The 15,822-nt window shown below is 49.9% G+C and overlaps 1 protein-coding gene across 6 annotated transcripts in view; it reads left to right on the top strand.

The window, feature by feature from the left end:
• The window catches only part of LOC119164063 (kinesin-like protein KIF12), a 318,668-nt gene that overhangs the window by 100,001 nt on the left and 202,845 nt on the right, over nt 1–15,822 (top strand). For all 6 annotated transcript variants that reach the window (XM_075888720.1, XM_075888721.1, XM_075888718.1 and 3 more), the window contains one exon: nt 2,673–2,807. In XM_075888720.1, the coding sequence (XP_075744835.1) occupies nt 2,673–2,807 (135 nt within the window). The remainder of the gene's footprint in view (nt 1–2,672; nt 2,808–15,822) is intronic.

The raw sequence follows: 15,822 nt of genomic DNA, 5'->3' as shown, positions 1-15,822 counted from the left end.
CTGTAGAACAAGATGCGTTAAGGAGACTCCTTCTACTACATGATATTTATATAGTGTTTTTCCCGAAGCAGCTGCAAGTAACTTCGTGGCTTTGTGGTAAAACACTTGCTTGCCACGCGAACGGCCCGGGTTAGATTCTCAATAGAACCAAGAATTTTATTCCTGATTTTATTTGCTTCTTTCTCGATTTTTCGCTCACCGACGATTTTTCGCTCACAACTAGTGGTGCCAATGCCGACGGCGGAATTTCTGTGACACGAGCTCTCAACGCTGTTGCGTTAAAAAAAACTGGCCCCGTATCAGCATGTTAATCAGAAAATGTCGTCGAAAGGCGATAGTCTTGCGTGTGGACAGAGTGAACAAAACATTTATTTGATGTTCTGCGCAAGAAAATTGGTGAATGTTACTCTGGAGGCACTGCGTTAGAGTGCCTCGAGCGTGCAGCGGAGGCGAACGAGCGCATCAAGTCCCGTCACACACGAGACATGAGCGCCATCTGGCAGTTTTCTTTGAAAACGAAGCGCGTGGCTCTGAGACGGGTACATGCGCCCGTCTCAGAGCTTTCGACGGCTAGGTGCCACTACCGCGATTCATAATTCGACGGCTAGATGCCACTACCGTCTCGTCTTAGCAAAGAGTTGGAAACACTCGCCTTTTCGTGCAAGTGTTGCATGATCAGCTCAGCGTGATAAGCGCTAACGTCCTTAAAATTATTTTTCTATGCCTTTTCTAGTAAAAGACGCGTATGCAGAATATATACGTGTTGGTATGGTGCCCAGACACGCGCAATAATTGACTTTTAAATGACAATTGCACAAGCATGAACGCTGAATCTTGAGCAACATTGGTGGGCGCTGCAGATGGGGTCGGCCGTTTCAAGTACCCGCTGCCGTTAAGAGTGTGCAAACATACAAATGTACAGACAGACAGACAGACAGACAGACAGACAGACAGACAGACAGACAGACAGACAGACAAATCAAAATTTTTGCGTCGAACGTCCCCAAGAAAGACTATCGTTTTAAAAAGTTAACTGACGAGCGACGTGGCCAGCTACTCCAGGAGTGAAGCAGATGGGCCTGTTGTCCGGCGTTGCCAACACGTTTGGGCGGCAGAATAACGGAGGTGAAAGCCTGCGTAGGGAAGCGACGCTGCAGAATTCATGGTCAGTGGTGAGGCGGGGGTCGGCATTACCGGGCGGGCATAGGATGAAGGCTGCTGAGGTGTCCGAGAGGCGACGGCAGCGTCAGTAAGCGGCGCAGAGACGGGCTGAGAGATGGGGGCATAGAGTGGAGGCTGCTAAGGGGGCCGAGAGGCGATGGCAGCGTAAGTAAGTGGCACAGAGACGTGTGGTTGCTGGGACATAGGAGGTAGTGGCTCCGCGATTCGGTTGCAAACGACGTGTTGAATGTCAGGAGCCGGGGTCTATGCCGGCGCGTTCGTCAGAGGAAGCAATAGCTGACGCGCTACTCTCTCACGAATGAAGTCCTTGATGGTGAACAGCAGTGGCTGCTAGTCGGCATGGCGAGCAGTAAGCTGCCAGCTGGATATTGCGTTGGGCATCGTGAGGGCTTGGTACGGGATCAAGCGCTGTCGACGCAACTCGGCGAAATTTTCACACAGGGACATAAGTGCTGCGACGGTGCTGGGGTTCCTTGCGAGCAACGTCTGAAAACTCCCGTCTTCAATCCCTTTGAGGATGTGCTTAATTTTCCCCTCTTCAGTAGTGGTGGAGTTCACATGGTTACAGAAGTTTAGCACATTTTCACTGTAGCCTGTGAAGTTTTCACCGGGGAGCTGCACCCGTTGACGCAAGCGCTGTTCTGCCCGAAGTTTGCGTCAACGAAGTTTGCTGCTCTGACCGAAGACGCCCGTAACGGAAGTCTTGAAGACCGCCCAAATAGGAAGGTCGCTCTCGAGGTTGTTGTACCACAATTAAGCGATGTCCGTGAGATAAAAGTGCACGTACCCAAGCCTAACTTGGTCATCCCGCTATAGTTACTGGCACTGGTATGTTCGTACTTTAATAGCCACTCATTCACATTCGAGTCACCGGAACCGGTAAAGATGGGCACTCTCGCAGGCGATACATGGCGCCGCAGGTGACGTGGACGACTGAGGGTCAAGGCTGCAGAAGGGTCTCGTTGTCCGTAGTGGTAATGGGGTCACGAAGCGGGTAGAGCTTTCGGGAGTGAAAGTGCGGATTGGTACAGAGAATCCACGTACTTTCACCAAATGTTATTGACGCTGGACGTCAGGTAATCTTGAAAAACGATAACCGCAAAGCGTCGAGGAGCGGCGGGCGTCAAGCAGCCGAAATACGGGCAAGCGCGAGCTCGAGTCTCGTGCTGCTACTGACGCTGGAGCTAGCTGATGCTGATGCTGATGACCTCATATGAATGCCGCTCACCCACAGAGGGGGATGGGCCAAGAACCAGGTTGCAGGATACTTAAATTAAACTAAAGAAATTAAAGCCAATCTGAAAAATTAGTTTAGAGGTAATACTACCAATCTAGCTTGCTTGCTCATGTCCATCGTCGTCGTCTTTCCTTCACAACAATGCCTGTGCTGTCAAGGCCGACAATGGTCGGCCGCCTATCTTTGCGATGATAAACTCCGCAAACCCTTCCGTAGCAATTCTCACACATTACCGAAATGTTGTATATCGCAGGAGGCGCCGGAAGGTGGGACCAGCGAACCAGGCATAATGCAGCTGACTTTCGGCTACCTTTTCGAGGAGATCACGCAGCGCAAAGGAGTCGAGTACATCGTGCAGGCCTCGTACTTGGAGATATACAAAGAGCACGTAAGCCGCATTGAGTTTATGTTTGCATGAATGTTCAGCTTCGCACACACCGAAGAGCATTTTCGGCCAGGAGATAAATGAGCTGTGTTCAGATTGAAAGAAATTTTCGTGTTTCAATGTAAAAAAAAAATCATGGTGTCCGCACAAGGGCGAAGAAGTGAATAGTATATCAATAAATCTGAATATTGTACTAATTGCAGGTAGCAGTGCACTCTTTCAGCATCTGAGCTAACGTAATGCTTAAGAACACTTGCTTTATACGTGTTGAACATGTGCAAGCGATGACGAGTAGCACTATTATTAATTTTATTGCAACTGTGATCAAGTCTTATTGTAATATTGTGTTAATCATCATTATAGCATTAGAGCTATTCAATAATCCAGCCATGTAATTTTCATGTGATCACTCTTGCTTATACATGACGAATTTCATGGCCAATCCCCCATAGTGGGTGTGAGCCATACATAGAAGCTTTCGTCATCATCATCTTCTTTATCATCAAAGAAGAAGTCAGCGCGGGCTTTCATAGAGCCGGCGCTCTGTCCTTTTCTGTACATTTTGGTGCCGCGACATCCGGGAGGAAAGGCGTTCAGACGTGAGATCAGGAAACGCAATAAACTCTTGTCTGCATCTATCGCCCTGAGGACCTATGTGAAGCCGCCGTTGGGGTAAACTACTGTGCGAAGCCTAACCCTACCCGGGACTTGTATCGCGGATATCTCGACGATGCCCGCCATTTCGTTGTGTGTGAAACTTGTACGACGCATACCATGTTGACGCTGACGTTACCTCGCGACGCTGGCGGCCAAATAATTTCCACATTTTTGTCACTGGAACAGGTCATGGCGGGACTATTTGAAAGGTGGTGTCAAGTACGTCAGACCATCGTGGAAGCTATCTTGAACATTCCACGTCTTGTGTATATGGATCGTCCACTAAGAAGTGACTTGGGGAATTTTCACCGAGTCTTGACTAATCACTATAAGCAATTTAATCAATAAAATTAATATAATCAATCTACGAATGAAAACAGAATTAGAAAGAAAAGAACTCTTAGTCTGCGTCACCACTATCTAGCATTACGTAGCGAATAGGAATATTGTGGAGGAATTTCTCCAGCGCGCCCTTACAACATGATATCAGTCACAGTCGAGGTAGTGGACATTGATGCTTTGGTGGACACTGAGGCTACATTTTCTATTATTTGTGCTGATTTGTTTACCCATCTTCAAAAAGTTAAGATGCCTTATGATGGACCAACACTGGTTACAGCGCAGAGAACAACGACGCGCCCTTCCGCTCTCTGCACTGCATGTGTGCTAATCAACGGCATTCTTCACCATATAGAATTTGCTGTGCTATCCCCGTGCTCCCACCAACTCATTTCAGACTGGTACTTCCTTGTGCTTCCGCGGCGATTTGTTGTGAAAACGTGTCGTCCATCTTACTGACACAGATCACTTACTCAGCGACGAAACCTATACAGACCTCTTCGATTCATCGCTGCTGTAGGGATCAAGCTACCACTGCACGAACAGCAATTAGTATGAGTTTTGTCCAACGACGTCGACTCTGGTGACATTTAGGTCACCCCGTCACCTTGTTTTCTTAATAAAGGCATAGCTCTCGTATTTGGTGTGGCTTGCTTCAACAATGAATCAGCTGTCATCGCTGCTACAAACACCACACCCGATAAAAGTTCACTGCCGCGGGGCGCTACTGTCACCTGCGTTGCCGATTTAAAGCCTGTGTGCGTCGTGCCTTTACGGATGTCTCCTCTAAAGGTAGATTCACACGAGGGAACGGAGGAGGAATTTTCGCAGCGGACGGCGCATCACATGACGTTCGCGTCATCCAAACGTGCCGTCCTCGCTTCATCCGCTCTCTTTTGCTCACGGCACGGATGGAAATGTGTCCCCGCTATTTCGATATCTCCATTTGACGGTCGTCGGCTCTCGATAGAGAGGATTCAGCGTCAAATTTGTCAACATTGGTTGAATTGGCGTGGCTAGGAAGCAGGCTGCCGGCTTAAAATCCAGATGTTTTAGTCTTGCAGCAGCACCGAATTTGTTTCGTGTGACAGTAAAAGAAGCGAGGGTTTTTGGTGGTTTTGGTGGTGGAATGGTGGTTTTCATTCACAGCGAGTGGCGTGAATGACCGTATAAGCGCTCTGCATGAGCGCAGGAGTCGAAAGTATGCATGAGGATTCCGCTAGCGTAGCTCCAGCTGTGTGCATACGATGTGTACGCTGCTGCGCCGGTTGAAACTAATCACGTCACTATTAGATCCGCGGAGCAGCGGGATTTCACCCTCTCGTGTGAATTCAGCTTAAAAGCCATTACCCTGATGCTGCTGCTTCCTCGCCTTCTACAGCAGCCATCAGCAGAGACTTGACAGACTCACAGAAGCAGTAGCTGCTTGATTTGTTGAAAAAACATGCACACTCTTTTGACGCATATTCATTCACCTTGGGCCAGAATACCACTGCAGCACAAAGTAATCATGCCATCGGAATATCTATTGTGCACCACCATCTGCACCGCGTGTCTCTAGCCGAACGAAAAATTATTGATGAAAACGCAGGCGATATGCTGCAAAGGGAGATAATCCAACCCTCCAACAGTTCTTGGTCGTCTTCCATCGCTCTGGTGCGTAAGAAAGATGGTTCAGTACGATTTTTCGTCGATTACCGGGCACTCAATAAAATATCTAGAAAGGACGCATACCCCATGCCTCGCATCGACGACGCCCTCAATTCTTTACAAGAAGCTAAATTCTTCTCGAGCCTCGACTTGCGTTCCCGCTATTGGCAAATTTTCATGCACTAAGATGATAAAGCAAAAAACTGCGTTTGCAACCCCGGACGGCCTATACGAATTCAATGTTATACCTCCCGGCCTATGCAATACGACAGTGACTCATGAGCGCATGATTGACACCGTGCTGCGTGGCCTGAAAGGGAAGACTTGCCTATGTTACCTCGATGACATTGTTGTCTTTTCATCGTTTTCTCAACAGGTCGTGACTTGTCTTGTGGACGCTGGTCTTCAAATTAACACTAAGAAGTGCCACTTCGCTAGCAGATCTATCAAGGTTCTCGGTCATGTCGTGAGTAAGGATGGAATTCGTCCTGATCCTGATAAAACTGCTGCGGTGCTTCACTTCCCTCGCTCTGACAAACCGAAAGCTTTGGGAAGTTTCCTTGGTATCGCCTCTTACTTGCGGCGATTCATAGAAAATATTGCTTCAATAGCCACACCACTACACAAGCTACTTGCTTCTGGTACGCCTTTTGAGTGGTCTCAGGAACGTCAACCGGCTTTCGACATGTCCAAGAGTGCCCTAACGACCAACCCTGTATCCCGTTTTCACGATGACGCACCAACCTTTCTGCACTCAGGCGCTAGCAGCAACGGTTTAGGAGCCGTGCTCCGGCAATGCGACAACTCTTTGCGAGAGCGAGTCGTTGCATACGCCAGCCGCGTTCTCTACACAGCAGAGAAGAACTACACGATCACCGAATAGGATTGCCTCGCCATGATATGGTCAGTGCATAACTTTCGTCCCTATCTGCACGGCCGCCATTTCACCATTGAAACCAACCACTACAATTTATGCTTACTTTCGACCCTCAAGAGCTTATCGGAACGCCTCTGCCGTTGGATTATACGCCTCCAAGAGTATGATTTCGACATCATATACAAGTGTGGCAGAAAGCTTGATGACGCCGCTGATCTTTCTCGCTGCCCACTACCAACGGCCCCACTCAGCGTTTCCGCAATCACATTACACAAGACACCCTCGAAGTCGGTTTTATTAGCCAGGCATTACCATTAGTAGCTCGGTACGTTGGGTCCTGTACTACCTGCCAATGCAAAAAACTACCAACATCCGCTCCCACCGGTACACTGCAGCCTCTTTCGTGCCCAGCCATACTATTTGTAGGCGTCGATATTGTAGGTCGATATTTATAGCCCCCTTCCAGTCAGTGCTGCTTGAAACCTGTGGATAGTAACAGCCATTGACCATTTGACGCGCTACGCCGAAACGGCATCCGTCACTGCTGGTTCAGCTTCTGAAATTGCCGATTTCATCCTCCGAGCCATTATACTGCGCCATGGTGTTCCACGTGTACTGCTCAGTGACCGTGGAAAAGCCTTCCTTTCACAACTAGTGAGAGAAAACAGCGCTTGTAGTTATCATCCCCAGACTAACGGCCTCACAGAGTGATTCCACCGCACTCTTGCTGACGTTATGGCCCCTATATTCAATCAGACCTCAACAACTGGGACGTAGTTCTACCATTCGTCACTTTCGCCTACAATACGGCCATTCAGCGGACAACCGGCTACTAACCGGTTCACGGACGCTTCTCTACTTCCTTTTTGGACGTTTATTTGTTTACCTGCCACGCGAAGTCATCTCCATCTGTTAGCGACACTCGCCCAGTGTCACTAACGTGCACGTATAAGTAATGAAGTCCAACAGCAATAGAGAAAGCTAATTTAAGAGGAATCGCATCGTGCTGTATTCTTTTAACCTGGAGACGAAGTGCTCCTCTTGACGCCTATTCGCACACCTGGTTTGTGCGACAAATTTTCGCCATGATTTATCGGGCCGTACACAGTTTTCGAAGAAACTTCACCAGTGAATTATCGCGTGACGCCACTTGTAGCCCCAGCAGATCACCGTTATCGAACTACTGAGGTCACGCATGACTCCCGTATGAAGTCCTTCATGCGACGTTCTTTGTCCCCTTGACTTGCCGCGGCCAGGCTGGCCACTTTCATTTGGGAGAATCAGTACGAACATTTAGTAAACCCATTATTTTCATCTGTACATTACCATCATTATCATGTGTTGGTCATGCATCCTCATCGTTGTTACATAGGATCACCGTCGCTGTTCGTTCATCGTAGCCGTCGGCTGCCGGTTTCTCGGACCTAATAAAAGTCTTCCAAACGAAGACTTCATAATATTGATACGTAACAGCCGCTAAACACGGCTGCATGAAAGAGGAGGACGAAGTGAGTTACGTTTGATGCTGGACTGACGCCATCTTGCTCGTCGAGTTCTGTGCGCTGTAAAAAGATCATTAAACAAGTGACTCGTAACATTATTGGTGGAGGTGGACGACCCCCGTACCTCGATAGAGACGCGCAGCGGTCACACCATCGGCGACCTTTCGACTGCTTCGACTGCTGGTACTTCCTGTACGCCGCCCTCATCAGTCCAATCCACCACCTACGTCACACTCCCGCACCTCCGGGATCCCGGCACTTTCTCCTGTGATGGTACGATTGATCTTGACACTTGGATGGACCGGTACGAGTGCGTCAGTGCTACTCACCGCTGGGATCCCACGCTCATGTTCGCCAACGTGCTTTTCTACCTGGATGGCACTCCCCGAACATGATTCGAAAGCCACGAAGCCGACATAACGAGCTGGGATCTCTTCAAAAAAAGATACGCGACCTGTTTGGCGATTTATCTCGTCGTCAGCTCGCTGCGAAGAAGACTGTTGCCCCACGGGCCCAGTCTTCTACCGAATCTTACGTCTCCTACATTCTTGACGTCTTGGCCCTTTGTTCTAAGGCCGACCAGTACATGTCGGAAGACGAAAAGGTTAACCACGTCTTGAAAAGCATTGCCGACGATGCTTTGAACCTGCTGGTTTTTAACAACGTCTCGAGCATCGACCTCATCCTTAAAGAATGCCGACGTCTCGAACAAGCTAAAGCCCGCCGCGTAGCCCAAAACATCGTGCGCCTTCCGAACACAGCGGCCACTTCTTCGTGTGACGACGTCTTCCACCAGGCCACTCGATGTGACAACCTTACACGCATCACTCGTCGAGAGGTCGAGGCAACACAACCGGTAACCACGCAATTGACGCCTGCGCCTTCCCCGACCACGATCTCTTTGATACAAGCGGTCGTTCGTCAAGAGCTATCGAATGTCGGCCTACATTCTGTTCCTGCCGTATACTCTGCTGATCCTTCTTATAGTCCCCCTTCTGCTCCTCGCATACAGCGCAATCCGTCCGAATGGCGTACTGTTGATGTCAGGCCCATATGTTTTAGCTGTCGACGCGTTGGTCATATCGCTCTTCACTGCCGCAGCCGCTGGGCTCCACCGTCCCGTTATGCACCTCAGTATCACGCCACTTCTGTTCGCCAGTCGTCCCCATGACTTTCTCCATCAATGCCGACCACATTTTCCGCTTCTGCAGCACCTCTGAGCAGACCTCGCTAGGACCGGTCACCGTCCCCTGCTCGTCGTCAGTCCCGGTCACCCCCACAACGCCGTGCTGCCTCCCCGACCTATTCGCAGCCCCTCCGACCGGAAAACTAGGACGTGCAGCTTCTGGAGGTGGAGCTGCGTTGACGAACTTCGTAAGAAATCCTCGCTAAACGTTAACGACGAACCGGAAACTTTTGGACGTTACTGTCGACAATGTTCGTGTCAGCGCATTGATAGATACTGGCGCACATGTGTCCATTATCAGTACTAACCTTCGCCACCGACTTAAAAAGTTGTCACGCCCGCCCTCAACCGAGCTGTACGAGTCGCCGATGGAGGAACTGCCGCCATTCTCCGCATGTGCTACTTCAATAAAAATTTGGCTTTTTTAAGGCTATAAAATGTGCGAGATGACGAGAACACAGAGTCAAATTAAACACAATTTATTGAACACTGAACAAAGTCAAATTAAACACAATTTACTGAACACTGAAACAAACAAACTGGAAGCCACTTTTCTTCAAAGGTAAGAGCCAGAGTTACAGGAGACGTGCTTTTTTGTTTGCTACAGCCACCTTTTCCTTGCTTTCTAATTTATGGTTGAAATCTCTGAAGGTGCACCTCGTCAGCGGGAGGCTTGAAAAAATGTCTCTTTTCGGCCGCGGATTTCGTCGAATCGTACCCACTTCGGCAACCAGTCACAAAGCAGCGAGGCATGTTTTCTCACATTCAAGAACCATCACATGGCACATGTGAGCTGTGTAGCTCACAGGGAAAGCGATGACTGAGTTGAGGACATTAAAAAAATTGCCCGCAGCTTCCCTCGGGGGAACACTGAGGCGGATGCGGAGCATATAATTGGTTAACGGGGTGTTAAAGTGCGACTTACTTGGGTCGATGGCTAAATTGGTTAACGTGGTTGTGAAATGGGGTGTTAAATTGCGACTTACTTGGGTCGATGGCTAAATTGGTTAACGTGGTTGTAGGAGGGGGTGTTAAATGAGTGAACACGTACACACGTGTGCGAAAGGGCGGCGCTGGTCGAAGGGACGATGATCATTGTGTTTGTGGATTCGTTGGAATTCATTTCACCGCGACCTTGGACGTCGACGCGCCGTACAAACCAACCGACGAGCGGCAACTGAGCGAGCGAGCGCCGACCTTGAGTATATATACAGCGCGACGGCGCATGCACTGTCAGCTGTCGAATGTTCGAGAAGGGGCAGAAGCGCAACGGCGCATGCGCGCGCGTCAGCTGCCGATGTTCTCGAAGCGTGACGGCGCATGCGCGCTACATTATACAGCTAGCGAATGTTCGTGAAGAGGAGAAGCGCACGCGGTGTGTAGAGGAGGAAGGGTGCACAGATGGTGGAGGAGTGAAGCGCGCGCGGTGTGTAGAGGAGGAAGGGATGCACAGATGGTGGAAGAAGAAGGAGAAAGCTTGCGGACGGCGCCGCACTACAAGCCTCGAGTATTAGATGCTCCGCATCTAAAACACCCGGCACCATGCAGATCACGCCAACGCTGACAGCGTCGGTGCCGTTGTCAGACGGCACCGCCGAGAGGGGGCGCGCTTGCGGCTTTTTGACCGGTACAGGGAAGGGTGACACGTTGGGTGACACTCGCGGCGCCGCAGTTTGCAAACTGAAAGAAGTATCTGGTAACGTTGGTCGAAACTGTGTCAACGTGTTTGTTTTGGTAAGGGCCGATGTTTCGCCCTGTAAAATGTATTTAGATTTGAAACTGTTCTTCAATGAGAAACACTAGTGTTGTCGTTATTGTTCATGAAAACACAATAACATACCGCAAGGGTCGTTAAATTACATTTGAAAAATTCTGCAGCGTCTGCAACAAAAAACAGCAGCAAGAAACATTGCTCGCCACGAAATTGCAGAGCGCGAATTGCAGAGCATTTGCGTGAAACAAAACCGCCACTAGCGGCGGTTGCCAACAGGGCCAATGGAGCAAACGGAACGATTTTTTTTTCGCCCCAATTTCCGAATAGAACAGCCCTAAAGCAAACAAAAACGTCCAAGATAATGGCGCCACAAGACGCTGGCGTTAAACATACCTACCAAAAACGCATGCACCACCACTACAGCCTTAGCATCTAAAACCCATACAGAAGCAAGCGCCATCGAAGCTAAACAAGCTTCCAAAGAAAACAGCCTACCGGTATCGAAAACAGCTGACCAACCCAAACTTCTGAGAAATCGGGCTAGACTCTGCACATATGTACTGAACAGAACTCCAAAGCTGTTCTTAACATGAGCCGCGTGAATAAAATGAACTGCTTTGACTCCATCTTCAAAACCAAGAAACAACTAAAGACAACAAAAAAAAAAGAAACGTGTCGGATACCTCCGTGATGAGAATCGGTGAAACACGAAAGGAAAACGTGTCCTTACAGAAGTAGTTTCTAGCTTATTGTACATTGATGTAAAAGAGGTTGCCAATGTCTATCGGTGTTTGACAGCTATAACACCACTCAACGCGGATGCATCAACGTTAATGCTTAGTCAGACGTCTCCATCCCGACGACTAACGTCCATCAGTAATCACCACAAATCATTGTGGTGGCAGGTGAGTGGGCAACCAGAGAAAGTCATGTGACAGCCAGAAGAACACCATTAATTGGACGTCTAACTTAGGCCAAGGTCACCTACTCGCGGTACGTTGGAGTTATTGAATGGCACGGCCCGACCAGAGGGAAATGCAATGCGCGTAATGCTTTGTCTGTTGGTTGGCCGGCCACGATTTTCGCGGGGCGAGCGTAAGCGGCGAACGCGGAGTTCGTACATTCAGACGAAGCAGGCGCGTAGCTCAAAGCGATGTAGAGCTGTTTATAGGGGCGAAGCCCCTTACCTTTTGGGTTGTTCCCTCTCTGTAGTAGTAGTAGTAGTAGTAGTAGTAGTAGTAGTAGTAGTAGTAGTAGTAGTAGTAGTAGTAGTAGTAGTAGTGTGTGTGTGTGCGTGCGTGCGTGCGTACGTGCGCGCGCGCGTAAAGCCACCTCTAGTTAATGAATTGTTCATAGACAATTCAATTCAATAGAATCAGTTCAATAGAATCAATTGTTCAATAGGGAAACACGCCTCAACGCGTTTCCCTGACCACAGGTGATGCTGCGGTGCCAAGTAGGTCATGCCGCGGCTCCACGTTGGCGTCACGCTCCCACGTAACTCTCTCCCTCGCCTGCCACTTGCTCGCCGCACTGCCCACAGCTGCCGCGTGCGCCACGTGCGTTCGCCCGCAGCACCTGCCGCTACCACCACTAAACTAATTGCACAGTACTATAAGAGGAACGCGCATCGATCTGGTCTTTGACAACTTCGATGTCGAATGTCGGCAGGAACCTCTCAGCGTGCACCTCACTGATCACAAGGCCGTAGTAGTCAAGACGAAACGCGTGGTATAGTCAAGGCAAAAGGCGCACCAGTTCTGGTCCGCCGCCCGTGTCCACTATGAAGAAAGGACGAATACGATGACTTGCGAATGAAACTTGCACGAAACGCAACCCACCTCCCATGCGTTTCAAGCAAACGTTTGCTCGAGTAAACGCTAAACCGAGTTTCGCTTCAAATCGTTCTTCTAGCACGCGCGTCGATGCCCGTTTCAAACAGGTCAACGCCGTGCACACTGCTGCTCTTCGAGAAGATTATCCTTTTAGGGGCGCAGCTCCCTATAGCGGCACCCGTTCATCCCTCGTATTCGTAGTCGTAGTGTGTAACCAGTCTTACGTTTTGACCTCCAAGGTGGTGCCGGTGGGAGATTTATCCTGTGCGTTGTTGAACAATAAAAAAAAATGGCAGCATATCCACGGAGTGAATGATGGAGAGTAGGGCGAAGAATTCGTCCATCCATTCGTTCTTGCTTCCGTCCGTCCATGCGTCCGTCAGTGTGACCGTCCATGCGTCCATCAGCCCGTCCGTGCGTGCGTCTGTTCGTGCGTCCGTCCCTGCGTTTGTCCATGCAGCCGACCCTGCGTCCATTCATGCGTCCGTCCATGCATATGTCTATGTGTCCGTTCGTCCATCTATTCAACACTCCAAGTACCACCATCCCGCATCTTTTCATCATATATTCCCCATATAGAAGCACCGCCATCCAGCGGACATTCCAAGGACTAAACGAGAGGTGGCGCACGCACATTTTCTTACGGCTTGCGCTTCGGGCCCACTTCCCACCTTTAACCACCTCGAGTTCATGGTATGTACTAGTTCACTGTATTCATGGCACTGTGGCCGAACGCTCGCTAGACCTTTTGAAAACCAAGGAGGTTACGCCCAGCGAGTATGACGTAGCAAACTTTTTCAGTCAGATAGTGCTCAATGTACATGCCAATGGCTGCTAATGGGAAATGAGAGGCGGAGAATTCGGCTTTTACTTTCTTACGGCTTGCGCTTCGTACCTGTTTCCCATTTTTAACCACCTCGAGTTCATTCATGGTATATACAAGTTCATTGTATTCATGGCACTGCGGCTCAACGCTCGCTAAACCTTTCTAAAGCTAAGGAGGTTACACCCAGCGAGTATAACGTAGCAACCCTTTCTTGTCAGATAGTGCTCATTGTACATGCCAATGACTGCTAATGGTGATCGCAGCCTGCGCGTTAACTAAAAGCCGAATGCTCCTGTCTCTCATTCCCCATTAGCAGCCATTGACATGTACATTGAGCACTATTTTTATTGTTCAACAACGCACAGAAGAAGTCTCTAACCGGTACCACTTTGGAGGTCAAAATGTTATACTTGTTACATGCTACGGGGGACGAACGGGTGCCGCTATAAGGAGCTTCGCCCCTTAATATCGCAGTGCGCGCTTTCGCTAAAAGCCAAATTCTTCTGTCTCTCATTCCCCATTAGCAGCCATTGGCATGTTCCAGTAGGAAACGTTAGTAGAAGTGGGAGTGTTAAAAGCCGACTTCTGCTGTCTCTCATTCCCAGTAGCAGCCATTGTTTACCTCCAAGGTAGTGCCTGGTGAGATTTCTCCTGTGCGTGATTAAACAATAAAAAAATTTGTTCAAAACGCCGTTGATTGATGAAATAGGCCAACGAAAGACGCCAGATGTTTTCTAAAAGCAAAACGAAAACACGCCAGATGTTTCTAAAGCAAAACAAAAAGAAGACGCCAGCTGCTTAACGAAAGACGCCAGGTGTTTTCTAAAGCAATGGTTTTATAATCAAAACCATATCGATACAGGTTTGTAGTTGCCGATGCTCGTTGCCGTCGGTGTGTGCTCGTATGCATAACGATGCCGAAAGGCGGGCGCGCAGGGCAGCGGCGGCGCGCGCTCGCAGACAGGACCCTGAAGTGAGAGCACGCGAGGCAGAACCGCGCCGGGAAGCTGCGCAACGTCGCCGCCAAGATCCTGCTGTACGGGAACAAGAAGCTACATCAGCAAGGCAGCGTCGGCAAGATCCCGCCGTCCGTGAACAAAAAGCTGCAGCGGCATGTCAGCGTCGGCAAGATCCTTCCGTTCGGGAACGAGAGGCCGCATCAACGAGGCAGCGTCGGCAAGATCCTGCTGTACGGGAACAAGAAGCCACATCAGCAAGGCAGCGTCGGCAAGATCCTGCTGTACGGGAACAAGTAGCCACATCAGCAAGGCAGCGTCGGCAAGATCCTTCCGTACGAGAACGAGAGGCCGCATCAACAAGGCAGCGTCGGCAAGATCCTGCTGTACGGGAACAAGAAGCCACATCAGCAAGGCAGCGTCGGCAAGATCCTGCTGTACGGGAACAAGTAGCCACATCAGCAAGGCAGCGTCGGCAAGATCCTTCCGTACGGGAACGAGAGGCCGCATCAACAAGGCAGCGTCGGCAAGATCTTGCTGTACGGGAACAAGTAGCCACATCAGCAAGGCAGCGTCGGCAAGATCCTTCCGTACGGGAACGAGAGGCCGCATCAACAAGGCAGCGTCGGCAAGATCCTGTTGTACGGGAACAAGTAGCCACATCAGCAAGGCAGCGTCGGTAAGATCCTTCCGTACGGGAACGAGAGGCCGCATCAACAAGGCAGCGTCGGCAAGATCCTGCTGTACGGGAACAAGTAGCCACATCAGCAAGGCAGCGTCGGCAAGATCCTTCCGTACGGGAACGAGAGGCCGCATCAACAAGGCAGCGTCGGCAAGATCCTGCTGTACGGGAACAAGAAGCCGCATCAACAAGGCAGCGTCGGCAAGATCCTGCTGTAGGGGAACAAGAAGCCACATCAACAGGGCAGCGTCGGCAAGATCCTTCCGTACGGGAACAAGAGGCCGAGGCAGCACGTCAACGTCGCGAAGCAGATCTTGAAACCGTTCGACAGTGGGAAGTGGCGACGAAGCGCGCATATCGTCAGGCGAATTAACGGAAGAAAATTTCACGGTATTACTTCCAGGAGCTTCGCCCAATCTCGTCATCACTCACCTCGTGTGTCTGCTGTCAATTTTTTTTAACCGGCCACGTATGTAACGCAGTTATAAAGTGCTGCGGTTTTGTAGCCTTGGCTGTGCTGCCAATATAGCTGAAACAGAACGTTGTCACTTACCGAAATGTTTTGAGATTGTAGGCACCTTTAGTTGGGCATACGTAACTAGCCTACGTATGCAGCACTGATGCGGGAGAAAAGCGCGCATGTGCAATACGTAACGTGTATATTCCAGAGATGCGCACGTACACCACAACAAGATGCTGCGTACGCAACGCAACTATAACGCAACGCTTACTGCGTCTCCCTCTCGCGAGACCTGTGCCCCAAACGACCGTTCATATAGCGCTCGCCTCTGAGT

Source organism: Rhipicephalus microplus, chromosome 3 (genome assembly GCF_043290135.1).
Source record: "Rhipicephalus microplus isolate Deutch F79 chromosome 3, USDA_Rmic, whole genome shotgun sequence".
Lineage (NCBI taxonomy): Eukaryota > Metazoa > Arthropoda > Arachnida > Ixodida > Ixodidae > Rhipicephalus > Rhipicephalus microplus.
This window is presented reverse-complemented; position numbering and strand designations above follow the sequence as displayed.